Source organism: Salvelinus alpinus, chromosome 19 (assembly GCF_045679555.1).
Source record: "Salvelinus alpinus chromosome 19, SLU_Salpinus.1, whole genome shotgun sequence".
In the NCBI taxonomy this organism is placed as follows: domain Eukaryota; kingdom Metazoa; phylum Chordata; class Actinopteri; order Salmoniformes; family Salmonidae; genus Salvelinus; species Salvelinus alpinus.
In genome coordinates, this window is record NC_092104.1 from 38,472,760 (window position 1) to 38,499,603 (window position 26,844).

The 26,844-nt window shown below is 41.6% G+C and overlaps 4 protein-coding genes across 5 annotated transcripts in view; 2 read left to right on the forward strand and 2 right to left on the reverse strand.

Moving 5' to 3' along the window:
* The window catches only part of LOC139545522 (rasGAP-activating-like protein 1), a 62,294-nt gene extending 58,062 nt beyond the window's left edge, over window positions 1–4,232 (reverse strand). Inside the window, exons 1-2 of the mRNA XM_071353400.1 lie at window positions 3,536–4,232; window positions 3,077–3,133 (exon numbers count right to left, since the gene is read on the reverse strand). Coding sequence (XP_071209501.1) covers window positions 3,077–3,133; window positions 3,536–3,600 — 122 coding nt within the window. The 5' untranslated portion in view covers window positions 3,601–4,232. The remainder of the gene's footprint in view (window positions 1–3,076; window positions 3,134–3,535) is intronic.
* A 199-nt stretch (window positions 4,233–4,431) lies between these two features.
* dgcr6 (DiGeorge syndrome critical region gene 6) lies at window positions 4,432–7,333 on the forward strand. Its single transcript, XM_071353406.1, has 6 exons — window positions 4,432–4,575; window positions 4,813–4,925; window positions 5,275–5,435; window positions 5,576–5,676; window positions 5,845–5,985; window positions 6,768–7,333. Exons 2-6 carry the CDS (start codon window positions 4,816–4,818, stop codon window positions 6,846–6,848), a joined length of 594 nt encoding a protein of 197 aa, XP_071209507.1. The 5' UTR covers window positions 4,432–4,575; window positions 4,813–4,815; the 3' UTR covers window positions 6,849–7,333.
* Window positions 7,334–10,959: 3,626 nt separating this feature from the next.
* On the forward strand, window positions 10,960–20,831 carry LOC139545506 (cationic amino acid transporter 4-like). The gene is made up of 5 exons (XM_071353366.1): window positions 10,960–11,110; window positions 12,202–13,269; window positions 13,559–14,271; window positions 14,982–15,090; window positions 15,913–20,831. Exons 2-5 carry the CDS (start codon window positions 12,288–12,290, stop codon window positions 16,122–16,124), a joined length of 2,016 nt encoding a protein of 671 aa, XP_071209467.1. The 5' UTR covers window positions 10,960–11,110; window positions 12,202–12,287; the 3' UTR covers window positions 16,125–20,831.
* On the reverse strand, window positions 20,374–26,817 carry LOC139545507 (coiled-coil domain-containing protein 157-like). 2 transcript variants are annotated; one of them, XM_071353367.1, is made up of 6 exons: window positions 25,284–26,803; window positions 25,073–25,150; window positions 24,788–24,957; window positions 24,439–24,615; window positions 22,753–22,850; window positions 20,374–22,537 (listed from the first exon to the last, which is right to left on the reverse strand). In XM_071353367.1, exons 2-6 carry the CDS (start codon window positions 25,143–25,145, stop codon window positions 22,504–22,506), a joined length of 552 nt encoding a protein of 183 aa, XP_071209468.1. In that variant the 5' UTR covers window positions 25,146–25,150; window positions 25,284–26,803; the 3' UTR covers window positions 20,374–22,503. The 2 variants fall into 2 exon arrangements, with proteins under 2 accessions (XP_071209468.1, XP_071209469.1); XM_071353368.1 differs by lacking the exons at window positions 20,374–22,537; window positions 22,753–22,850 and adding an exon at window positions 22,860–24,237 and having other exon boundaries at window positions 25,284–26,817.
* Between the last annotated feature and the right edge of the window lie 27 nt (window positions 26,818–26,844).

The window sequence follows — 26,844 nt, forward strand, 5'->3', positions numbered from 1 at the left end:
AGCGTACGTGTCAAACACAAGGCCTGAGTTCCAAATAGGATACACAAACAAGTCAACAGTTGAGTCATTTACTTTATGAAATTATAGCCTGATGCGCTCACATCGGTGAATTGAACATAAATTGTGCTGCTTTTGTTTGTCTCTTTAAAGCACTGTTTAAAGAGCCGTTTACAGCACGCCTCGGAGGGAAAGTGTACAGACACAGTCCTAAATAGCCCACCAAAATGTTGCAGTCTGGCTTCAGTTTTTAAAGCTTGACAATGAATATCAAAAAACAAAACCTGCAACAAAATACAATACAAAGGAGTAACATGTAGGTATATTACAGCAACATTTGAGAAGTAGCCTAGGCTGGCTACACAACTACAATACATTTTGAGCGAACCATACAACAATGCTGCATTCAACCGCACCGGTGATCCATACAGTGCAAAAAAAATGTTTTACATATTTTTCAAACGTTACAACAACCTATAGCTACATTTTTGTTATTTGGAATTATTAAATATTTTTATATTATTAAGGTAGCAGCATATTATGCACATATGCAAGCATAGCAGCAAAGACTGGATAAATATTATGTATCGCTTATTTTGTTTTAACATGTAAAAATGCTATATACAGTATCCTATGTACCTAAGTGGACATTATAAAGGACCATATTTTTGGGAAAAACATAGCAATGGCCAGTTTGGGTCGCAGTTGCAAGTTTTTTATAAAAACAAATAGGCTATGTCTGGCCCGCGAATTAGTTTTTTTCCCCCAATACGACCCGTGCACTGATCGAGTTTGACACCCCTAGGCTAGCGTAGCTATTTATTTAGCAAGCTAAAAACACGGAGCCTAACGTTAGCTAGCTAGCTCCTGGGAGGATGTCATTGGAGGAGTGGTTGAGTGACCGACTTTTCCCCTCATTTCATTTTTCAGTGGCTACAACTAGGGAAGCATGTATCATTTGGTTAGCTAGCAAGAAATGTGAATTGACTTATCCACAGTTAGCATATATCTTAGTTGTCAATCAACTGTATTTGGCAGGCAAGCAAGATCCCATTCAGTTGTCAAAAAGTGGATTGGGACAAGCATGCATTGGTAGGCAAGCTGCAGAAGGAAGAGCAGGCTACTATTCCCCATCGTTTATCTGTGCAATTTTGACGGCCAACTAGCTGAAAAAGTTTCAGAGGGTCTGGGTTCCCTCGTTAGATTTTAGCTCATCTCACTCTGGCTAGCATTAGTTGTTAATGTGCATAGGCAACTGAGGGAGAGAGAGCCTACCTGTTCATGGTTGCTTGATCTATAGTACTGTGAAGTTCCTAAATGTAAGAGGACTCCCGTGGTATTTACATACGTATTTGCAGAAATCCATTCAGGTGTATTTTGTGGCTTTTGGCGAATGTGTTCTAATGATCTAAAGTCTCGCTGTTGCTACTGCCTGTAAACAAACACACAGTCCAGTTCAAAGTAAATGACGGCAGGCCCTTGTGGCAAATGGCTTATTTGCATATAGGCCAACTAGCTCTGATTGGAAATTGCGCACCAGTCTGCATAGAGTCCAGTCCAGGACAAAACATGTTTGTATTCAGTTTTATTTACTGCAGTGTCTATTAATTGTCCAATTGCTCTGCCGTTTTCCCACTAGATTCTATAGATTTTTCACAAATGCCTTAGCATATGTCATTCCCAAACATTCTATGAATTTATGAAAATTACCATATCTAAGTGCTCGCTTGTCAGAACATGTAAAAAATTGTCATTCTTCATGGGGGTTTATATTAACAGATTTTAACAAGATTTCATGTTGCTAAAACGCTGTCAGTTCCACTTTAATGGAGGTGCCAATTCCAAAGAGGAGAAAAGTGCAGGACATAAGATTTTGGGGGAGTGCAGAGGACTGTAAGTAAATGTTGGCTTATTAACATTAATTTGATTCTGCTTTTATTCACTATTATTTATTTACTGTCTGGCAATAGGTATAGCTAACTACACTGTACAATTCAATAGACTGGTACTACGTAGTCAGCTAACTAGCTATACATATTGCCAGACAATAACTTAATAAGCTAACCCCATCACTGATAAGTCCAGCAATTTTTGTCATGTGATAATGGTATTTGGTTATACGATTATGGGATTGTTCAAAGACACGCAATACAGAGAGTGAGAGAGAGCACCACCCATGTTGAGGCAAGGAGAGGACGAACAAGTCATCAGGTGAGAATTTGAGTTGTGTAACCAAGTAAGACGTTTCGACTCAGATTGCCTTGACTCCTTCGATGTTAATTGGGTATAAGAAATGTGTTATTGAAGACCATGTGGTTAAGAGTACACAAATAGAATAATGGGTTTTGACTTTTTAAATGTAGTTAAAGGGTTGTGGTGGTGACTTTCTGAGTTTGTTGTTATTGGGGTATATTGACCAAATGATCAGGACATTTTTGGATGTATTTTCCCTACAGAATTCACCAGAAATAACAATTTCAAAGCTTTTTTACACCAGGGGGACCTCGGACACCCTAGAGGGGTGAACTGACACTGAAAACCACTGACCCCGACCCCTGAATATCAAACACAAACTTACACCATTGCTTGTGTGGAGACACACACAGCCGAAAACAGGGCAATGCACTGCCTGAACCATGGTTACCTGCTGGTGTCCTAAAGGCAAGCCCTGGATCAGGTTCTCATGGGCTTGGGGGGCTCAAGCTAAGAACACTAAATGACTTAAATGTAACACCACAGTCCTGATCAGTAATCACACACCACTCCCTCATCATACATTCTGTTCTCATCCAGTTTTGAATTCAACGTGTGTGCAAGGGTAATCAGAGGTTTTGTATAGTCTAGAGTAAGGACAACATGATAGGATACAATAGTTTCCTTTGAACTGATAGATATTTTTGCATTTACAGTTGTCCCCTTATGTACATCAGTTTATGTTCTTGGCAGCAGCATGCCACTTGCTGTTACATGAAATTCTAAAGTAACCGTATAGCCCACTTATCAATAGCATTTATGATCATAAAAAAAGTCAAAATAAGTAGCAAACAAAACAAGAACGCATAGGACTTGATGGACTCACCTGGCCACAACTTCATTGTCCACTTTTACAATGCAATATGGGTCACTGGTCCCAGAGCTTCAGAGATAAAAAAAAAAAAAAAAAAAAAGTTAAATATATAAAATGGAATTAAGGTAGAAGCCCACTGTGCACAGAGGTCAATTCAACATCTGTTCCACGTTGGTTCAACGTATGACATTACGTGGAAACAACGTTGATTCAACCAGCGTGTTCCCAGTGGGAGAGGAAACCTACAGATATCTCTAGACTTATTATTTGCTTAAGAACTTATTGATAGACATTTCTTAGAGATCCTGTCAAGTATACTCATTTTTAATACACTAATCTGTAAATCAAAGGTATTCTTTACTTCAAACAAGTGTACGTCCTATAAGTGTACTTCACACAACGAGACACCTATAAATAAGCAAATAGGAGTAATTGCTGCCTGTTGCATGATTACAATTACGAAATACTCACACGTCTTTGGCTGGTAGGCTCCTGCCCTCTACAATACGGAAATATAGGGATGTGTTTTTGGCCATTTCTGACAGAGAGTGGTTTTGCCACTTGTTTTCATCTGCCCATCCGCGATCCTTACTACCGTGCTCCCCTCATCAGCAAGTGTGTTCTCTTAATTTCTGGCACCTTTTGCGCGTGACGGCGCGTCGAGCCCATGTTAATCAATGTTGTATCGTTTGTATTGTACAGGTTTAGATATATAATTAACAGTCACGTTGCAAACGTATAAGCGTAAGGCCAGTGTAGGCAAACAAACAACAATGTTTTTAAATGTTTGTGTGGAAACAACCAAATGTTTTATATATCTAAAGTATCCTGCCAATAAACAAATCTATATTTTCTGACTGACATTTAACGTTACTTTCCTCATTATGGTCCTTTGAAGAAAATAATCATCCTATGCGTATTTTCGAATTTCCAGATACGATTTGTAGACACCTATTTTAATGAAAAAAATGTAGATCATAGTAGCTACTTTAAAAAACTATACATCTTTATGCTTCATTGGAGTCTCCTTAACCTGCACTACCTGCCGAAAAAACACACATGAACACGGTCAACCACAGTTGCGAACACAAGCATCCTCAAGTCATTAGCGATGCTCAGCTGCTCGCCTTGTTGCATCTTCACCTTACTCGATTGACAGACAGTGTGCGGCGCACGCCATCTAGCGGACGAATTTAACTTCTGCAAGTTCTCGCGCCCCCTAACTCGCTTTTGTTTGTGTAAAATTATAGTTAAGTTCAATTTAAATATTGATCTTTCCTAATATTATACATACTAAGATTGATAACAAAAAAGACATTAAATAAAAATCATATGAAAAGATTAATTACAAGCAGGCATCTTATAGACAACAAACCTTTTGTTAGGGTCCTTCCACAGAGCATCAGCCGCTTACCTGACTGTTTGCTAGGCTACAGCAGAAATGCACGATACATTGTGTATACTACCTTTTGATGAACGTCTAAAGGAAATAACTGTAGCTAGGTAACTTAGTAAGTATGTGGTTCATCTACGCTTTTACGGTAAAGGGTTTGATAATAACCTGTGCTTTGGCTCAGAGTGAAGCTAACTAGCTAGCATGATGGATTGCTGATTTATTCATGACTCGGAATTCCTTTGGGCTCCCTTGATTTTTCGAAAGATAGCTCGGGGATAGCTAAAAACATCGACCTTCTGGTGTAAATATTATGGATTTTGGTGATTGATATGGTTCTTTGACTTCACTTCAGAAAATGGAGAGTTATCCTGCGGTTTACGAAGAGCAGAATGATTCTACAAAACAACAAGAGAGACATTACTACTTACTTTCAGAACTACAAACCCTTGTCAAAGATTTGCCCAGGTAACCAGCCCAACCTAGCCCTATGGGAATCTCAATTGCATTCACCTTATTCCTCGCGTCCATCTAAAAACCCACCGAATGGTCCCTTTCAATTTATTATTTGAGAAGGTGAGGATGCGAGGAATCAAGTTAAAGCAATTGAGATTCTCCACATAACTAGGAACCATGAGTGCATATAAGATCTCTACAGATGTTGGATGTCAGAGGCATGTCAGAATTTAAGGTAGTTCAGGTAGTCCCATCCCTGTTTCAGTCTGTTTGGTTCCCAGTGAATACACCCCAGGCGTTACAGAAACTAGACTTGACCTCCAGAAACAAATCCGTTTAACTATTTCTCCCCCATGTCCAGCTCCTTTCAGCAGCGCCTGTCCTACACCACACTGAGTGACCTGGCTCAGGCACTCATCGATGGAACAGTGTATGATATAGTACAGGGACTCCTGGACATCCAGCACCTGACTGAGAGAAATCTGTACAACCAGAGACAAAAGCTGCACTGTGAGCATCGAGGTGTGTGTCTCTCTTTAGGTTTCACATGTTCTATCTTATGAAAAAAAATAACCATTTGAGTGTATGTTGGTGTGCCCATTATACTAGGGATCTGAGGTCCTTTGACCTTACAATGTCTCTATTCTCTTCCTCATGCCCAGCACTCAAGCAGGATTTGGTTCGTAAGCATAAAGAAGCCCTACAGGTTTGCAAGTCCCACAACCTTGCAGTTATGAAAACCAATCAACAAGGAGAAACTGAGGTATGGAATTGACAGAGCATCATGCCATTTTATTAGTCTTTTTGTTGTTGTTGATGTGCTGTTCTATTCGTTTTTCACATGTTATCGAAACATCCATCCTTCTATATCACAGCCACAGAGTTAAATTATGTTGATCATTTCTGAGGACATTATGATTGTCTCTATCAGGCTCTGGAGATCCGAGTGAGAGAGGAGCAAAGGATGATGGATGAGAAGATTGTGGTGGAGATGGACCAAAAGGTGATAGACCAGCAGAACACCTTGGAGATGGCTGGAGTCCCAGGGTTTTACATAACCACCAATCCCCAGGTGAATCAACACTTTGTAAATGTACATTCTTGTGCATATGGCAGATGCATGAAACATAATGGTTCAATGTCATTGTGTGCCTCTACATAAGCTCATAACCAGACATCTGGTTATATCAAATAATATGGTAGATTTTATTTTTTTACCATTCTAATGTTGACATAATCCTGATTTATTTAGGTAAATGTATTGCCTTGAATTCTAGAGAAATGATTTGTTGTACCGTTTGAGGTGTTGAAAGCTAAGTACACTTCCATTGGGATCAGGGGGTGAAACACAGATTGCAGTGCAGAAACATTTCCAGTAGATGGTGGTAGAGGCTCTCTCGTTCCACCATTGTAACAGACCTGTTATACTGCAGGTGTAGACAAATTATTGTGGGTTTTTAGCTGCTTCACTGGAAGCATATCCTGGAGGCAGTCAGTGCAAGCAGAGCGCCAGCCACTTTAAAGGAATACTGCAAGATTCCAGCAATGAAACAGTTTTTATACCTCCTACGTACCTGTAGGCTTCCAGTTATTGCGCTAACGCTAGTTAGCAAAACTACCTCTAACTTCCTTCATAATGCACACAGAGACATAAAAATGATTTTGGGCGTGAGCAGCTTAACGCATTCTTGGTTTTGCGGGACTGCACTGCTCACGCAGCCAGTGTAGCAGGCTTCATTGACAGCAATCGGCGCGCGTCACTAGCAGCTCATACCCTGCAAAAGTTGCATGTCCAGTGTAGTAGTAGGTCTGTAATGACTCGGGAGATTTCATGTTCCATTCTTGTCATTGCAGGAGCTGACGATGCAGATTAACCTGCTTGAACTGATCCTTAAACTTCAACAGAAAGAGTCCCAGTCAGGAGTTCTGTCATGAGACAGACACACACACACACAGACAGGGTCTGATTGTGTTAAATAAAGCACTAGACACTGAAGAGCATATCCTAGAGTGGATAGACACTTCAAAGAGAATCCTGTCCTCTTGTTAGTGAGCACTTGAGCGGGGCTCAGGCTACAGGTTCATGTCCTCAGGAGCTGTGTGTTCCCTTAAATGCACATGGAAACCAAGAAGTTGTATTGCTTTGTGATTCTATGTAGAAATCACTGGTTCTGGATGGCAATGGGGCCCTGATGAGAGTGCAGGAATTTGAAGAATCACTGAAGGCTGTAGATATGTTTCTATTTGTGTTCCCACTCACTCACAGATAAAAAATGGAAATCATTCATATTATTCATCATATCATGTTTGTGATGTCATGAAATTATTATTTTCCATTCATGTTTATCAACATTACATGTTTACCATGATTTTGGCCACTGTAAAATGTGTGTTCATGAAATAAAGTCAATTTACTTTGATTGTGACTCCTGTTTCATTATTAGTCTAGTCAGTGACAATAGGGTCAACCTACATTGGTTAAAAGGTATTAAAATTGACTAGTAGTATACATAGAGGACTTGAATATAATTTGCATTCTGATACTGTAGCATCCAGTTATAAGTTACTATGGTAGATGAATACTTCTGACAGCTTTGGCCTATATGGATAGAGCTACATTTAAATGTGGAAGAATTTGGAGATTATGAGAAAATTATTAGACTTAAGGTGAGGACACAATAGTTCACCTGACACCTGAATTCAAACATTGCACTGTTGATTTAATGTGCATTTTACATTTTCTGTACTTTTCACTATTTGTTAATGAAATCTTAAAATACTCTGGATACATTCAGTAACATAAGAATATTAATTGAAAATGTGGGGTAGGTGCAACATAAGACACGGAAATGACAAGGGTTAGAGTGAGGGTCTAACTGGTGCCGGACTGTGGCAACACATCTCTCCAAAATGTTCACAGTTCCTAAGTCATTTCAATGCACTTTTATGACTCAAAGAATAATCTTCAACTATAAGGTGCTTTTTTGATCTCTTAGCTGTGCAATTGAGGAACCAGAGCAAGCACACTTGTATTTGTTTTGTTTGGAACACAGCCCTGCATCCCAGCCATCATACAATAACTTGTGGTTTACACAATCTAAAAACAGTCCATTATAAATTGCAATCTGAGTCAGGTGGGAATCATTTGAAAGCTTGTTCTATTGCCTACATGACTAGCTAAGTTATAAAATTCAATCTTAGTGTTAGGATTTCACAAGGCAATTCAAAGAAGCAGATAATTTTGGTGCGCATGGAATGGATTAATGAGTGCATTCAGGTGCATGTTCCACGGCCAAAAGGCTCATTATGTTCAGAACAACCCAGTGTATGAAGCCATGTCATCTTGTAATGTCATCTATACACAATACCCCATAATGTCAAAGTGAAATGTTTTCAGACATTTTTACAAATTAATATAAAATGAAAAGTTGAAATGTCAGATTCAACAACAAAGACCAGGGAGCTTTTTCAATCGCAAACAACGGACATTGAATATTTCTTCGAGCATGGTGAAGTTAATAATTACACTTTGGATGGTGGGTCAATACACCCAGTCACTTAAAAGATACAGGCATCCTTCCAAATTCAGTTGAAGGAGATAAAGGAAACCGCTCAGGGATTTCACCATGAGGCCAATGATGATTTAAATGTTTTTTTCAATTGTATTTTACCACCTTTTTCTCCCCAATTTCATGATATCTAATTATGATCTTGTTTCATCGCTGCAAACGGGCTCGGGAGAGGCGAAGGTCGAGTCATGTGAAACATGACCCGCCAAACCGCGCTTCTTAACACCGCCTGCTTAACCCGGAAGGCAGCCGCACCAATGTGTCGGAGGAAGCACTGTTCAACTGACAACTGAAGTCAGCCTGCAGGCGCCTGACCCACCACAAGGAGTCGCTAGAGCGCGATGAGCCAAATAAAGCCCCCCCGGCCAAACCCTCCCCTAACCCGGACGACGCTGGGCCAATTGTACATGAAGCACTATGGGACTCCCGGTCACACCAGTTGTGACACAGCCTGGGGTCTGTAGTGACGCCTCAAGCACCACGATGCAGTGCCTTAGACCGCTGCGCCACTCACGAGGCCCCTCAATGGTGATTTTAAACCAGTGACAGAGTTAAATGGCTGCGGTAGGAGAAAACTGAGGATGGATCAACAACATTGTAGTTACTCCACAATACTAACCTAAATGACAGTGAAAATAAGGAAGTTTGTACAGAATTAAAATATTCAATAACATGGATCCTGTTTGCAATAAGGCAATACTGCAACAAAAATTGGCAAAGAAATTAACTTTTTGTCCTGAATATAAAGCATTGTGTTTGGGAAAAATCCAACACAGCACATCACTGAGTACCAATCTTCATATTTTCAAACATGGTGGTGGTTGCATCATGTTATGGGTATGTTTGTCATCGGCAAGGACTAGGGGAGTTTTTTGGGATGAAGAAATGGAATAGATTCAAGCACTGGCAAAGTCCTAATACGCAAGGCCAAATATACAGTGACGTTACTTACCAAGATGACATTGAATTTCCTGAGTGGCCTAGTTACAGTTTTGACTTAAATCAGTTTGAAAATCTATGGCTGTCTAGTAATGATCAACAACCAACTTCACAGAGCTTGAAGAATTTAAAAAAGAACAAGGGCAAATATTGTACAAGACTCAGAAAGACCCAGAAAGTAATCACTGCCAAAGGTGATTCTAACATGTATTGACTCAGGGGGTTGAATACTTATCTAATCAAAATCTATTAGTGTAATTTTTAATTAATTAAAAATAAGTTCAAATTTGTCTTCCACTTTGACATTACAGAATATTTTGTGTAGATCGTTGACAAAAAAATGACTATTAAATACATTTTAATCCCACTTTGTAACACAACGTGGAAAATGTGGAAAAAGTAAAAGGGTGTGAATACTTTCTGAAGGCACTGTATGACAACAATCAAATCAAATCAAATTGTATTTGTCACATGCGCCGAATACAACAGGTGTAGACCTTACAGTGAAATGCTTACTTACAAGCCCTTAACCAACAATGCAGTTAAAAAAATACCTAAAAAAAAGAAGAATAAGAAATAAAAGTAACAAATAATTAAAGAGCAGCAGTAAAATAACAATAGCGATGCTATATACAGGGGGTACTGTTACAGAGTCAATGTGCGGGGGCACCGGTTAGTCGAGGTAATTGAGGTAATATGTAGCAGCAGCGTAAATGGGGGGGGGGGTGCTGTTTAGAAGCCTCTTGGACCTAGACTTGGCGCTCCGGTACCACTTGCCATGCGGTAGCAGAGAGAACAGTCTATGACTAGGGTGGCTGGAGTCTTTGACAATTTTTAGGGCCTTCCTCTGACACCGCCTAGTATAGAGGTCCTGGATAGTAGGAAGCTTTGCCCCAGTGATGTACTGGGCCATACGCACTACCCTCTGTAGTGCCTTGCGGTCGAAGGCCGAGCAGTTGCCATACCAGGCAGTGCTTTGGTTGAGTTTCCTTGGCACTGTTTCCACATGCTAAAGTCATGGGACTGATATTATCATTTTTCAGCATCATGTTCAAACATCTATAAGGGACTTTGTAGAGCTTCACAATCAATTATAGATACATTCAGATGATTTGGAGATGGTGCACGAAAAATGCTAATATCTGTCCCATGACTTGAATGGGATTTATGCCATTATGTTAAAATGTTAGCATGTGAAAACAGTAACAGGGAAATTAAACCAAAAGCATGGATTGTTGTCATAACTTGTCCATACATTTTAACAAGGTAAGGAAACCATTGTGGAATTTTAGAATTTTCTTGAACTATCCATTTAAACACTGGCTGTACACAGGCCTTTTGGGTGCCTTTTCCCAGGCATTACTGACTTATTCCAGATTTTATAACTTGTGGATAAGTATTTTAAGTTTCGGCTAACCATATTATGTTATAGCAATCTGTCATTTGGTGATACAGTCGATGGCAAGGAACTGATGATGCATGCAATGTCTGAGAAGGGGTATGCGACGCTTGTCTGATGGCTGATCCCATAGTCATCAGATGTACAATAGACCAGTACTGTGCCTTTAAGAAGAGAGCTCGGTCAGCTCACTATCCTCTGGTTCTCCACCTTCCTCCCTTCCGTTGAGCTTCAAGGGATATCAACCCGGCCCGAGATAGGCTACTGATAAGCAATATTCAGCATTCAAGGTAAACCAATAAATTAATTTGTTACCATAATAGAGCGTTTTATATTACACTATATATGCAGAATAGCAGCAATGGTTGTGTTTCTCACCTGGCTCTTGCCATAGGCTACCTATTGAACCACCTTGTTTGTGCCATAATAAAACAATATAAAACGTAAAATGTCATAGAATAGTCAGCCATTGCTTTATTGAAATAGCTTACCGTTTGTCATGAATAATATTTGCATGAGTTTCCATTTACTTTTAAATTATTAATGTGGATTTTGTGAAAACGACGAATACATAAAGCCATTCATTCTATTACACACGAATCCCCCGGTTATTATGGAGGACAGATGTATGGGTCGCTTCACTTTGTGTTGGTGTTTATTTCTAGGGAATAAAAGCGTTACGTAATGTATTTCTAGCATTGAGGCAGAACTCGCCATATGCTCGCCGCGCGCAGTTTGTCGGAAACCGTGCATCAAAAAAGCCGCCTACCGATGGTCCAATTTGTAAATGTATTCTATCACATAAAACGTCCATTGATGATTGATTTTGGTACAGCAGCGTTAAATCATAACCAAACAGTTGTGTATGAATATGGTTAGGCTACTTCTAGTCAGTCTCATTACAGGAAGCTGAATATAATAGCCAACAGGCCTACCATCATTAGGCCTATTGGACTGCCAGTGAATATAAGACGTGTCAAACACCCAGAGCAGATGTTTGAACTCTTTAGTGTGGACAGTTATTAATCAGTCTTAAACAGAGCGATCACATTTGTTAAATTGCATACTTTATAGCTTTATTTATAGGTTTTACATTACTCAGATAGACCCAATAGACATTTATTAAGCTACCCCACATAAGGCAAATACGAAAAATGTGTCTGCAATTCTGAACATGTTGTTTCCACCTTTTGATGAGGGCAGACATGGAAAGCACAGCATCATCAGCAATATGACATCAGGCAGCAGTGTGGATAGGTGATCGATGGATGAGTTGAGTTGCTTTTGCCTACCTGCTCTGAAGTCACAGGCTTCAGGGCAAATTCAATGATGGCTGCTTTGTCCCTGCATGATGGTATGCATGTGTGTTTTTGTCTCTCAGGTTAGTCGATCAGGAGGAGAATGGATCCAGTTTGAGCATCTTGACTGATAAGACCCTGTCCAGTTGCTGAGTGTGATCCTGTAACCATGGCGACCTGCGGGCGTGGCTGCATCCCTGCAGTGCGTTTCTGCCAGAGGCTGAACCGACTGAAGACCCTGGATGATGACTTGATGGTGACGTCAATGAAGCGTTGCCTGACCATGGTGGACCTGGCCCTGCTGGGTGTTGGGGGCATGGTGGGCTCTGGCCTCTACGTCCTGACTGGCACTGTTGCCAAGGACACCGCTGGACCTGCCGTGGTCCTCTCCTTCCTCATAGCAGGCATCGCCTCCCTGATGGCTGCCCTCTGCTATGCAGAGTTCGGAGCTCGTGTTCCCAGAACGGGCTCGGCCTACATGTTCACCTATGTTTCTTGTGGAGAGATCTGGGCCTTTCTCATTGGCTGGAACGTAGTGTTGGAGTACATGATTGGTGGAGCCGCGGTGGCGCGGGCGTGGAGTGGTTACCTGGACTCCATGTTTAACCACACCATCCAGAACTACACAGAGAACCACATAATGAAGTGGAATGTTCCCTATATCGCCCACTACCCTGACCTGCTGGCTGCTGGGATTCTAGTTGTTGCCACCATCTTCATAACCTTCGGAGTGCGAGTCTCCTCTTGGCTCAACCACATCTTCTCAGCCGTTAGTCTGGTTGTCATACTCTTCATCTTGGTTTTTGGCTTCGTGCTAGCCGACCCAGTCAACTGGAGCCAGAAGGAAGGAGGTTTTGCACCGTTCGGTGTCAATGGGGTGATGGCGGGCACAGCCACCTGCTTTTACGCATTTGTTGGCTTTGATGTGATTGCAGCCTCCAGTGAGGAGGCAAAGAACCCCCAGCGAGCCATTCCCATGGCCACAGCCATTTCCCTGGGCATGGCCGCCACAGCCTATATCCTGGTCTCCACAGTCCTCACTCTCATGGTGCCTTGGCACTCGCTCGACCCAAACTCAGCCCTGTCTGACGCCTTCTTCCGCCGAGGCTACAGCTGGGCTGGCTACATTGTGGCAGTAGGGTCCATCTGTGGTAAGTGTCTCTTGAAAGACTGTAACACAGCAATGTTAGCCTCGCAAGCCACCTGATGTCGCAAGCTTACATGAATGGTTTGCTACCACGGAATCATGATAGCACAGCAGTAATCAGTCTGGTAATTACGAGGCTACACCAATGTATCATGTCATTAAGTTTATTTTGGTTAGTTGATGATATAAATGATTGAAGGGCAAATGTGTATGACTTTTATTTATTTTTTACTTCATACAGTAGGTCTCTTGCGCTGATAATAATGTGACTCTCTCTCCATCCCATTTTCCAGCCATGAACACAGTGCTACTCAGCAACCTCTTCTCTCTCCCTCGGATTGTTTATGCTATGGCGGAAGATGGCCTCTTCTTCTCCTTCTTCGCCAAGGTCAACCCTGTCACCAAGGTCCCTGTTAATGCCATCTTGGTGTTTGGCCTCCTCATGGCCGTCATGGCCCTCATCTTTGACCTGGAGGCCCTGGTCCAGTTCCTGTCCATCGGCACCCTCCTGGCCTACACCTTTGTGGCAGCCAGTGTCATCGTGCTGCGCTTCCAGCCTGAGAAGGAGAGGACCAGTTCCAAGGCTAACTCCACCATGTCCCCCAACTCTAACCCTGAGCCCTCGCCCGAAGTCTCAGAGTCTCAGATCATAGCTCAGGACAGTGGGGAGCTGAAGGAGTATGAGTCCTTCTCAGACAAGCTGCAGCTGGTGGAGATGCAGAATACCAGGGAACGGAGTGCCCCAGGGGTGTTGAAGGCCCGCTGGGAGCCCTACCTGGGCAGGTTGCTGGGGGACTTTGAGCCAGGGGAAGTGGTGGCCTTTTCTGTGCTGGCGGTGATGGTGAGCTCAGTGTCCCTCTGTGCCGTGTTTGTGTTTGGGAGTAACCAGCTTCAGCTGCCTACGTGGAGCTTCGCTGTGCTAATAGTGGTGTTTGGCTCGACCTTCCTCCTCAGCCTGGTCATCATATATGCCCATGAACCTCATGTCAACACCAAAACCTTCCAGGTGAGCCAAACAGATTCTCACTTTTGTATTATATGTCTGCTCATATGCCCAAAGTTTAAATGCAAAGCCATTCACAGCTTTGTTGACTTTCACTTGTATAGAATAGTGTGGGCCCACTCATAAAGTTAGGGAAGCAGAACTAAACCCTCGCTTTAGTTATTATCTGTATAATGTTGAGCAAACAGCCTTTTATATTTCCCTAAGTTCTTATGTAGCTATGGTAAACTGATACTACTCTTTATGAGTTTCAAGTCTCTCACAGACTAATTTTAGCTGTCGCTACACTTCAGGTGTGATAAACTCTGCCCAGTCTGACTAGAGCCCAGACTGCCTATAGCCCAGTAGACAGGGACTCAGGGAGCCACATTATCAGCCAGCTCTTAGACTGAGTCCCAGAAGACACTCACTCTCCGCTGTGTGGTCGATCTGCTCCTCATATAAAATAAAAGCTGTTTCTGTGACTCATATTTGAGAGGCAGACGTTTCTGTGAGCTCAAGCAGGACCCATGTTCCCCCTGGCACCAACCTATTCATTCTGCTGAATTATATTAAGTGAACCAAGCTCTATTCATCTTTTAGTAAAGACTAGTGGTCTTTTTGGCTCTCCAGCTTCCTTTTTGTCAATGACTAAGACTTATCGAATTGAGGAAGGCTATTTGACAAATTTTAATGCATGTCAGTATGGTTGTTTGTTGTTGTAATTTTTCTAGGTACCCTTGGTCCCATTCATTCCTGCTGCAAGCATCCTCATGAATGTGTTCCTAATGCTGAAGCTCAGCCCCATGACCTGGATCCGCTTTACTGTATGGGTGGCTGCAGGTAAGATTACATCTGCTAATGGCACAAATATGTGTTGTGTAAAGACCATGTGCTATGTAGCACAGACAGGCCTTGTAAGCCAAACATCATGTCAGGCAGAACTGAAATGGTTGCATTCAGTGGTTGAAATACTGTGCCTTTTAACCTAAATGATCGACAAATAGTATGGTTACTTAATACTGATTGATGATAAATAGCAGGATACGAAACAGGGTTTTATACCTACAGGGTTTTGTACATGGTACATGTTTGTATTAAAACATCTGCAGGTTTCTTGAGCGTAAACCCACCAAGTAAACCCCTGAAGAGACAGTGAGTTTTCTAGCCAACACCTGCGGCAGTGAGAAGGTGTTAATTGGCTATAGAGTTTGCTGTCATAAAAGGAAACATGAGTGGCTGTATGGGCTCAGAGGTCTTCTGGACCATGTAAACCATTTAAACACACCTGTCTGCCTACAGAGATTTAACTGGCTTCACAGGGAATATTGGACATGACAGGGGCTTGAGCTAAGCCATGTCTAAGTAATAATTTCCCTGGTGAAAGTTGTGACCATAACACACAGATGGGATTGGCCAAGATGTGTCAATAGGCTGTGGTGACTGTTAAGCACCACCATATTCCTGCTATAGCTGTATGTTCTCAACAGAGTTGCACATACAGTATGATAACAATAACAACATGTCTGTGTGATTCTGATTATGTAAGCGTATGTTTGTATGTAGTCAAACAATATTCAAAAGTGCTACCCAATGCTGTAACAAATACCAGGTGCTTTTTAGAATATTCAAATTCAATTAACAGTATGTGTTGCACCTCTCCAGGTCTGCTCGTGTATTTTGGCTATGGGATCTGGCACAGTAAGGAGGGCCTGAGGGAGCTGCAGCCCAAGGATATGGCAGCCAGGTACGTGGTGCTCCCCAGTGGCAGCCTGGTAGAGACAGTCCAGTCTGTGCAGCCGAATGGACAGCGTGACACCAGCACCCTCCACACCACTCCCTCCCCGTCTGCTGAGGAGCAGCAGGCAAAGAGATGATGTGTAAGAAGGGAGCCATTCTTATTAAAGTGGGCCATTATCGTCTATCAGCTCCTGCTCGTATACTTTTACTGCTTTCATTACCTCACTCTCTTCTCTTCTCACCCCTCCCTCGTGTGACTGGCCTCATACAGTTGGTGTGCAACCCCACAAGGCTCTGTTTCTCTGCATTAGTAAACACACATCACAGGATGGGACTCACTCTCATTATGAAACATATTTATATCTGTTAATATGGGAACATACCTTTTATAGCTATCCAGCATTGTTTACGATATAATTTATTTCAATAAACCAGCACAGGTGTTTTTTCTTTGTTAGCATTGCTCTCAACTTTAATGTCCCTTTGGCACTCACAATGTAATGTTTTTGGAAGATGGAAAGTGCTTATGATCATGGCATACATTGAATCATGATTAGGGCTGTTGCGGCGACCATATTACTGCCACACCGGCGGTCACGAGTCATGTAGACAGTCAAATTCCATGTGACCGTTTAGTCACGGTAATTAGGCTTCTCCAAGCTCTGATGCTGCTGATGGTTGTTAGTAGCCTACCAAACTTGCTAACTGCCTGGTACTCAGCACTTTATTGTCGCTCTAATCACTCTGACATCGATGTAAATGTAATTAACTTTTTCAAATCATAGTCGCACACGTCATGCAGCCTAGCCCATACGCCTATATGTTTTGATAAGGTTTGTATCACAACTAAAGGGGCCAATAACTTCTTAAAATTAAGCACATTAATCTGCTTTACAAAGGGTGCAGAGCCTAACGGGCATACATAAGCAATGCGTGAGTTTCAAGTTTGAGTAAGATAATTTTTACCATAAAAATGCATTACATGCATAATGCATTTACGGTCACTTTTGATAGTAGCCTACTCTTCTTTTTGGCTGTTGAAAAGTAAATGGACAGTTTTCCCAATACCTTCAATATGCATCTCGGAATTGTATAAGGACGCGCACAGTTGCGTCCCCGATGTGTCTGTCTTCACTTGTAGCCTGTGAGAAAGACCAGATCACTGCTGGAGAGCCATGTGAGTGAGAGGTGCTTCGGAGCGCGCAGCATTCCAGGCCAAGGGCACAACAGCCACTGGACGCAAAAGACATAGATTTTTTTAGGGTGCTTAATGGCCACACAAAGGGGATGCCGCCGGAAAATTTGAGGCATTATCAAGTGCTTGTCAAATTGTGAATGAGGGACTGATGTAGTGTGTACAGCCTACGCAAAAAACAAAGCAGATCTCATGCCTTTCAAGCGTCTTTTTTCAAATCATCATTAGTCGCATCATGCAGCCTTACAATGTGTTAAAAATCAAAACATATAGCCCAACGTTTGTAGAACAACTAAAGTTACATTAATAACTCTAAATTAAGCATATAGGAGTACCTATTTCTTTGTTAACCACTCAACACAGAATAGCCGCGTGTGTGTTTGGAGAAAATATCCTTTCTATTTATTTCAGCTTTGTTCAATTGTATTCTTCATACTATAAAATAATGCCACGGAATTCTAAGCAAATCTTGTCTGCTAAATGAACTAGTGTAGCCCACAGCCATTTAGCATAGCCAGATTAACATAAGGACAACTCAGAGTATGCTATTCTGTTCTTCTGAAATAGACCACATTTTCTTAATATCATGCTTCTTTAGACCTGTCTAAAATAAATAATGGATTCATTGTGAAGGTGTAGGCTATATTACATGGATTTATTAGACTTTTTAAAATGTAGCTGTTCCAAAGGTCTGCATCAGTGGCTTGTGTGGAAGCCAGGAGATGTGAGGAAGCTAGGAGATGCTAAATGTGTTTATGTTAATTAACGGTCAGTTACCGTGAGACTGGCAGTTATTTGCTTGACAATCATCGGCTGATGAAACCATCTATCTCTCACACACACACAGTCTTGTATAACTAACCTTGTGGGGACACAATTCAGCCCCATTCAAAATCCTATATTCTCTAAATATAACTCTAACCCTAACCTTAACCTTCACCCTAACCCCAAAACCTAACCCTAAACCTAACCCTAAAACTAACCCTGGCTCCTAAACCTAATCCTAACACTAATTATAACCTTAGCCCTAAACCCCCTAGAAATAGCATTGACCTTGTGGGGACTAACAAAATGTCCCCAGTTGGTCAAATTTTTGTTTGTTTACTATTCTTGTGGGGACGCGCACACACACACACACACACACACACACACACACGCAAGCATTATTCTCGCCTGAGGAGAGACTAGATTCTGTCAGTGGGTCATGTGGCTCTACTTACAACCCCTGGGACCACCTCTGTAGCTCCCTCACGCTGGTGGCTGCTCAGCCAAATGCAAATCAACAACATTGCTAATGTTTCTTAAACTTACTTTTTCTGTTTTTTTTAGATATTGATTTATTTTGTGTATTCTCCGAACTGTGATACATTTCACTGACGATGGCATCTCTCAGATGGTACTCTCTTTAATTAATCTGTGTCTTTCCCCTATCAGTGACTAGGCCAATCAGCATATCACACACATATTATATTTTGGTACCTCACATCGTATTATAGTGACCCGACTCCACTTGAGATGGTCAAGTGACAATTCTTCTAATGGTGATTAGGTGGTGAGAAGACCTTCCAGCCTCTCACTTAATCCACAGACTCCTATCCCATGACCTCACTCTCTCTTATGTGTCCCACATTTTGTCAATGAACTTAATCTCTGCTGAGAAGGTTTTTTTCCCATGCACAATAACTAGACAGCGGCCCATTCCCCGTCGCTCTGCTAGCATGAGGTTAGATTATACAACCAGCTGATATAAAAGCACATGGATTGTTTTAGCTATTGTTTTGTTCTCATTTCTCCTCATACACAAGAGGGATAACGAGAGTTATAAACATATCAAATAAAAAATCTAATCAAATGTTATTTGTCACATGCACCGAATACAACAGGTGTAGACGCTACCGTGAAATGCTTACTTACAAGTCCTTAACCAACAATGCAGTTCAAGAAATAGGGTAAACAAAATATTTACAAAAAAAAACGAAAGTAAAAAATTAATTAAAAGTAACACAATAAAATAACAATACCGAGGCTATGTACAGGGGGTACCGGTACCGAGTCAATGTGCGGGGTTACAGGTTAGTCAAGGTAATTTGTACATGTAGGCAGGGGTAAAGTGACTATGCATAGATAATAAACAGCGAGTAGCAGCAGTGTAAAAACAAAACGTGGGGGGGGGGGGTCACAGTAATTAGTCCAGGTGGCCATTTGATTAATTCTTCAGCAGTCTTATGGCTTGGGGGTAGAAGCTGTTAAGGGGCCTTTTGTACTTAAACTTGCCGCTCTGGTACCGCTTGTCGTGTGGTAGCAGAGAGAACAGTCTAAGACTTGGGTGACTGGAGTCTCTGACAATTTTAAGGGCATGTGATCTAAAATATGCTTTTTGTAAGGCAAGTACAAACCCAGTGCATGATGTACCTGCACAGGGTATTTGGTGGTGGTGCTGCTGCTGCTGCTTAAAAGCATATTGGCAAACAGAGATTGGGAGTTTTGTCAGACTATGCCAGCCATAGGACATCCCTCATCCTCATGAGGCCTCTGTAATCTGACAGATTTGCAGTGGTCCCTGCAGCTGCCTAATAGCTTGACCTAGATGATAAAACACATATGTGAGATCACACAGTGCTGAATTACACGGAATGTCTCAGAGAGATAGCACTCTCACCCACAGTTACTCCCTACCCTGTCTGCTAGCACAGTGTCTAAGATGTCACAACAATGTAACAATGTCTCAAAGTGATAATCATAGCATTCCAATGGCTGAAGTTTTCAGTCAAGTCCTGATAAGGGGTTATTTTGTTACCTATTAGGTGTAGATTTGCATGGTTGTCACGTTTGGAGATTGTGGTAAAACATCTACCATTTATCTGTGTTTTAATAATGTTACTAAAACATTGCCTTAATGTTATTAGCATTTTCTATATACCACAGCCCTTAGAATGATGAAGAATGAGCATGATTCCCTGACTACTGGCTACCAACCTCAGAAGTGTCTGTAGCTCAACTTAGTGTTGTACTCAAATATGTTGTTTTGTATCTTATTTATCACTATTTATTAGTTATTATAAACAAATCAGTATGTTTATGTAAATATATGACACAAGTAACCAATGGCCTTAAATATGTTTTCATGAATACAGAATGATTCCCAAAGCTTACCTGAAATCTGAATGCAGTTGTTCAGGTATTTTTTCTCCTCTATCCAAGTAGTTTTCCCTGTTATAATCTCAGTATGTACTCATAGGATATTATATCGTAAATGATTATATAACATTCAATTGATTTGAACAACAGATATAACCTTTGAAATAATCTAATGTTGGTGGATGCGGGGATACCAAAAATATTCAATGGATTTTTGTACAACTTTGCACATTGTTTAAGTTTCTAACTGCAAATGACTGTGTGTCCTTCTTCCACCGTGTCTCTGTTTTTCCTGTGGGGGCAAGTTGCAGGTGTTGACACTGGTGCTTTTGGCAAGCTGAACATTTCTTCACCTCTATGAGTTAGTCTTTGTCTTTTGTGTATCAGTAAGCACAGTGCGATATGAGGTCTGACTGTACCTATGTACTCTATACTTTCACATCCAAATGTATTTTTGTTGTATAGTCTAAAATAAGTTGTTATTTTGTGACAAATAAATGTTTTGAAGCAGCGTTCTGAATATTGTTATTTTTACAGGGTAGCATACTATTAAAATAACTAAATTGATTATACAATGCTCCATTTGACATTTTCAGATAAATACTGTGTCTGCCATATTTTGTTTTTATACTCCATGCAACAATTAACAATTAGGCTAAATCAGTCTGTCAATCATGAGACAAGCATACCATAGACAATACATTCATTATCTATGGGGGGGGGGGGACACATCTCAATTACATGCTTGAGGGATGACACAGCTGTATAATTGGCTCAACTGAAAGACTGAACTCTGAGGTCCAAGGTTAGACTTGATCAAGCAAGTTTGTCACTGAGGAGAAGGATTTGTGAGTTAATGGGCTAAGAAATTATTGATTTCATTAGTACATCTGCATTCCGCAAATACTTCAGTATCTAGGTATATCCCTGAAAATGAAACCCACTATTGTGCTACCTCTGAACTCATGCAGAACCATTTGAACAGGCATGAACAATAATATGGGCTTGAATTGCATACAAAGAGCGCTCTCCTTCTGTTAGTTTCAGGTGTAGTCAATATCCAGTCTGGATCTATGGGGCTTTTCACAGGTATCTCCATGACTACAACCCACCTTCAGAAAAGTCATTTGGCATTTCTAGTGCAAAGGAAATACAAAGGACAAGAATATTGCACCCTAATGTGCCATGGGAAGCATACTTCACAATGAATTGGTTGGTCTACCACCAAGTATACTCCTCAATAGGTGAAGGGTTGGATTGACAGGAGGAAACCCACACAAGATGTCATGCTCTGATCATCAATGTTGCCATAGGAACTTGCCCCTCCCTCATCAGAGTACTCTGTAAGTCATTAGACACGTCTGCATTCGTGGCATTGTGTTGGTGACACAATAGTAGAGCCTTTAGAAGACCACACACTTAGCTAAACACACACACACCATGGCTTGTCTTTTACCTGGCCTCTCCCTTTTCCAGACTGATCATTTTAAGACACTTATTTTTAGTGTGTGTTTGTGCATGACCACATTCTTTATGAGTTTAAATAATGAATGTGCTTTGATAGGCTCGTTATGCTCAGTCTTATTGCTTTACCTTCTAAACTAGGTAAAACTGTTTCACTATCCCCTGGGGATAATTTTGCTAAATGCATGAAGTCAACAAATGCACATTTGCAATCCAAAGTAGCAAAGTGATTAACACAACAGTTCAAGAAAGAAAAAACATGATACCACAGTTTGTGAATGAATCAAATTCATTTTCAATTAAATAGCATCTTCAAGCCAGCTCAATGTTGCCAAGATCCTGAACTCTATAACTGTTCTGCGTCTGCCTCAGCTGATACACAAACTACTATGTGTACGAGCTACAATGCAATGCCTTACTGCAGTCTCCTGATGGAGAAGCCTGACATGTACTTCTAACAGCCTCAGCTTCTTTCAGCATTACTATGCTCCAAAAATTGTCAACATGAGGTTGAACACCCAGTGCTGGATTTATTTATTCCTCTGGAGATTGCCAACAGAGCATGTTCGGGACGCCTGGCGTATCTTTGCGCTGGTGTCTGTGGAGAGCCGTAGGGTCCGCTGGTGCACCAGAGCTGTAGAGAAGGTGGCAGAGACGTGATCCCAAGGCCCCATCACCACAGGGATGGAATCCCCTTTGTCTGCTCCCTTCCTCCGCAATCAATGTTTCAACACTCCTGCACTGGAGGTCTGTCTGGGATGGGCGAAATGAGAGAAAAGATTAGTCATAAATACATTCATAAATGATGCATTTATGAAAACACTACTAGAATTAAAACACTACATGCTAAGGTAAGATTCCATTTTTTGTAGTCCCCAAGAAAAACGGTTGGCCAAGCAAAACGGTTGACTGCTGTATTACCTGCAGTATACATAAATGTACATGTTCTTTCTGTGTTGTTGACTTACAGAGGGCTGTGTTGTACGTAGGTGGTGGGATTTAGCTGTCTCTCTCTGGGAGTGTCAGGCAGAGACTGGGAGAATCCAAAGCTGCTGAGAGAGGTTGTCTGTAAGAGATAACAATATGTTTTGTATTTTACAACTGTCGTTATCATTGTTCAGGTGTAGTCGATAGATAAAACATGCAGTACAGATGTAGGATCTTAATTTGAGCCAGTTTGCAACAGCAGAAAAATAATCCTGCAGCAACAGGAAATGTGAATTATTATGTGGATTATAATGAATGGAATTTTTTTGTAGGGGTTGATACATTTTTCATTGGGGCAAATCAAGTCTGACATTTTAAAGGGGAAATTACAAACTTTAGAAGCCTAGTTAAACCTTGAATACACTACAAGATTGCATTTCCGGCTCTGCAGGAAAATTCTCAGCAACAAAATAGTGATCAAATTAAGATCCTACATCTGTAGTTCTCCAGCAGCAGTATTGAAGTATTATCCCCGCATTGTGTCAAGAAGCAGTGCGGCTTGGTTGGGTTCTGTTTCGGAGGATACACGGCTCTCGACCTTCGCCTCTCCCAAGTCCTTACGGGAGTTGCAGCGATGAGACAAGACTGTAACTACTAATTGGATACCACGAAATTGGGGAGAGAAAGGGATAAAAACAATTTAAGAATGATGGAGGCGAGTGTGTTTTTGGGGAGCTTCAATGCTGCAGAATGTTTTAGTACCCTTCCCCAGGTCTGTGCCTCGACACAATCCTTTCTATGAGCTTTACGGACAATTTCTCGACCTTATGGCTTGGTTTTTGCTCTGACATGCACTGTCAACTGTGGGACCTTATATAGAAAGGTGTGTGCCTTTCCAAATCATGTCCAATCAATTGAATTTACAACGGTGGACTCCAATCAAGTTTTAGAAACATCTCAAGGATGATTAATGAAAACAGGATGCACCTGAGCTCAATTCCGAGTCTCTTATTTTTTATAAATTTGCTAAAATTTCTTTAAACCTGTTTTTGCTTTGTCATTATGGGGTATTGTGTGTAGATTGCTGAGGAAAATGTTTTATTTAATACATTTTAGAATAAGGTGGTAAAGTAACAAAATGTGGAAAAAGTCAAGGGGTCTGAATACTTTCCAAATGCACTGGAGTTGTAACCAGGTCTATGCTTGCAATACTGGTATTTCTATTTGAAACCATATGTAAGTAAACCCACATTAACAAACAATACAAATGTCAAACAGGTTGTACAAGTAAAGTCAACATTGTGGTTAACACGGAAAATGCTCTGAGTTATTTAGGGAAGTGATCCTACTCTGTGGAGGTCCCTGAGTCAGTGGGTTGAGCTCTGGGAATGCCACCAGCAGCCTCTCCCTCTGGGCTAACTCCTGCACCTCTCCTCTCAGCTGATCCAAACTGTCTTTCAGCTTGCCCACATGACTCTACAATCTCTGCTTCTCCTTCTGAAGCTCAGACCACAAGGCCTCAGGGACTGCAGAGGCAAGGCCGTTAGTTACACACACATTATTGTTCTTTGAAAATGAAATAGGATCATATTTATATACTGTATCTGCTATGCTGAAGTACGGCTCTGCCCAACGTATGCAAGCAGCACTATAAAATCAACTATAACGTGAAACATTTCATTGTGCTTAATATTGTGTTGAGTCACATCTGTCTGGTAGTAATGTACCTGTTCTTGGGTGAGCTGGGTTTTAAGTTGGTCCTTCTCCTCTGAGATGTGTGTCAGTCTATCCTGTAGGCCTGTCTGTGTGTCCTCAGTCTCCCCCAACTGTCCTTGAAGCTCCTCACACTCCTGGTCCAGAGCATCCACTCTCTCCAATAGAGACATCTGCTTGGCCTGCAGTGACTGTTGAAGACACAGAGTGAGACTGTGCAGTAATAAGTCACGTAAAACAGGATCACGATCAGAGTTTTTAGATGTGGCCTTTAACACATTTACTAGTACTGCCCCAGGTCTGGTTTTAAAGACTCATCTGCCCCCATGAGTAACCAACCCCATACATGGCTGTTATACTGACCTCCTGTTGGTGACATGCATTCTGGTACTTGGAGTTCTCTTTGTCAAGTAAGAGCTGAGTACTGGACAGTTGAACCTCCAGTTTTTGTGTCTTCTCCTCTAGTTTATTCCGTGCCTCTTCCTCTACCTGCAAGGCCTTCACTTCCTGATGTAGCTTATCTCTCTCACACTCTGACAAAGAAAGGACAAGGTTCCACATATTTTCTGTTCACAACAATGAGATAACTTGGGCTGTCTCCTTCTGCTCCTAAAACATCAGACTTGGGGTGGGGGTGTACGTCCTTACTGAGTTTGTGTAACCTTTCTTGTTGCAAACTAATCTCTGCCTTCAGTTTGGAGTTGCTATCCTCCAGGGACATGGAGCCTAAAATGGACAGATATACAGTATATTGTGAATAAAATGAAAGCATATTTACTATTGAAATGTTACAATATTTCATCCCCTTTCAAATATATTGTTGTCAGCAAGGTTTCCTCTGAGTGCAACTGTACCTCACCTCAGCTACTCATGTTCGTCCTGCAGTCTCCTTCCTGGATGCCTGGGCCTCCTACAGTCTTGCTTGGTCCTTTGCCCATTTACGCTTCAGTTTCTCCTGTGCCCTCCCCCAGCTGAGCCCTGCACCTTCAGCAGATGCTGAAGCCAGACCTTTCCCACCTGACCTGCTGCTCTGTGGACCACTGGGACACATCTCCTACAGTCAGACGGCCCTGCTCCATGGTGTCATCCACAGCCACCAGGAGGCGCTGCAGAGAGGTGGGAAGGAGGCACTGCAGCGAGGGCCTTCCCACCTCTCAATCACCATTCTCCCTCAAGCTGGACTGGACCTGAGCACAGGCATCACAGGGGACAAGGGAGGACTCTACTGTCTGGCAACTTACATTATGAGTGTCTGTGGATATAGGGGAAAGGCAAGAGGGGATGATGCTTGCTGTTCTGCGAGTAGGACAGGAGGGGCCGCCATTTGCTATTTTCTGTGGAGGACATGGAGTGCTTGCTGTTGTTCTTGAAGTACAGTGCTGAGACACTACGGATGGAGACTGTGGACAAATATCCCTTTTTGTGGTCAGGAGTGAGGATGCTAAAGAGAAAGTGGTGTTTTCCTCACACTTTGGAGTTTTGATCAATTCTTGAATATCTTGCTTCATGCTCTGAATAAGAGGAGGGAACAACATGGTCATAAAATATACATTTTATGTGAAGAAAAAAAAAAAAAAACACCAGGAGTGCTTTAAAAACTCACTCTGGTTGCCAATCTGGATAAAGTTATTCCAATAGTGTCCAACTACAAGGCCAATTGATACACATGGAGCGGTTTGCTTCATGTTTTCTTTTTGTCCAAACTTCAACTACTCTGCATATGCACTGAAACTTTGCAGCAGGAGTAGTAATCTTGGGAAAATAAATGGATTACAGTCATGTATCGTTAATTTCCAACTATTCTCTAGCTACGGGTGGGTCTAATCCTGAATGCAAATTGGTTAAATCCGCAATCCAGCTGGTGTCTATTCCACAATTTACCAAGGGCTAATCTATGAAGTTAAAAATGACTATTTACTCTGTTCCATCTGACTGCACAATCCACTGGCTCATCATTTGTATAAACCTTGCTGTCTGTCTCGCCGACATTTGCAAAATTGTTTCAATATTCAAATTCGATCTCCAGCCGTCCCGTGTCAATATATCATCTAAACACCGTCTTCTCGGGCATTATCTCTTAAATCACCAACTCAACAAAACAATGTGAATGCTGATTGAATTCCACCTCCCCATCAACAAAGTCGTATTGTTCTAATTGTGACACCAGGTCCAGATCGAATGAAAGCTTATCTGAGAACTTCCAGGAGTGGAATCGAACTGGGCCAGTCCGAGAGAAGACATCAAGAACAGCACCTTGAAGATCTATTAGATAGTTCAGGAGACTTTTAACGCAGTCCTACGAGATGGGTCATCTTGACAAAACTTAGTAGCTTGCACTCTTTCTCTCATGTGTTGTGTCTAGCCACTTGTTATGCCTGCTTCAGGAAGACGCTGTGAGCGAGCAGAGCTTAGTCGGTTGG

What these genes read in the sequence shown, in the direction of transcription:
- dgcr6 (XM_071353406.1), top strand. Translation starts at nt 4,816, where the DNA reads ATGGAGAGTTATCCTGCGGTTTACGAAGAGCAGAATGATTCTACAAAA. An exon ending in GCTGCACTGTGAGCATCGAG is followed by an intron (nt 5,436 to 5,575) that starts GTGTGTGTCTCT and finishes CCTCATGCCCAG; the next exon opens with CACTCAAGCAGGATTTGGTT. An exon ending in ACATAACCACCAATCCCCAG is followed by an intron (nt 5,986 to 6,767) that starts GTGAATCAACAC and finishes TTGTCATTGCAG; the next exon opens with GAGCTGACGATGCAGATTAA.
- LOC139545506 (XM_071353366.1), top strand. Translation starts at nt 12,288, where the DNA reads ATGGCGACCTGCGGGCGTGGCTGCATCCCTGCAGTGCGTTTCTGCCAG. An exon ending in GGCAGTAGGGTCCATCTGTG is followed by an intron (nt 13,270 to 13,558) that starts GTAAGTGTCTCT and finishes CCCATTTTCCAG; the next exon opens with CCATGAACACAGTGCTACTC. An exon ending in TCAACACCAAAACCTTCCAG is followed by an intron (nt 14,272 to 14,981) that starts GTGAGCCAAACA and finishes TAATTTTTCTAG; the next exon opens with GTACCCTTGGTCCCATTCAT.
- LOC139545507 (XM_071353367.1), bottom strand. Translation starts at nt 25,145, where the DNA reads ATGTCCCTGGAGGATAGCAACTCCAAACTGAAGGCAGAGATTAGTTTG. An exon ending in CCCAGCTCACCCAAGAACAG is followed by an intron (nt 22,851 to 24,438) that starts GTACATTACTAC and finishes TATCTCTTACAG; the next exon opens with ACAACCTCTCTCAGCAGCTT. An exon ending in TACGTACAACACAGCCCTCT is followed by an intron (nt 22,538 to 22,752) that starts GTAAGTCAACAA and finishes CGCCCATCCCAG; the next exon opens with ACAGACCTCCAGTGCAGGAG.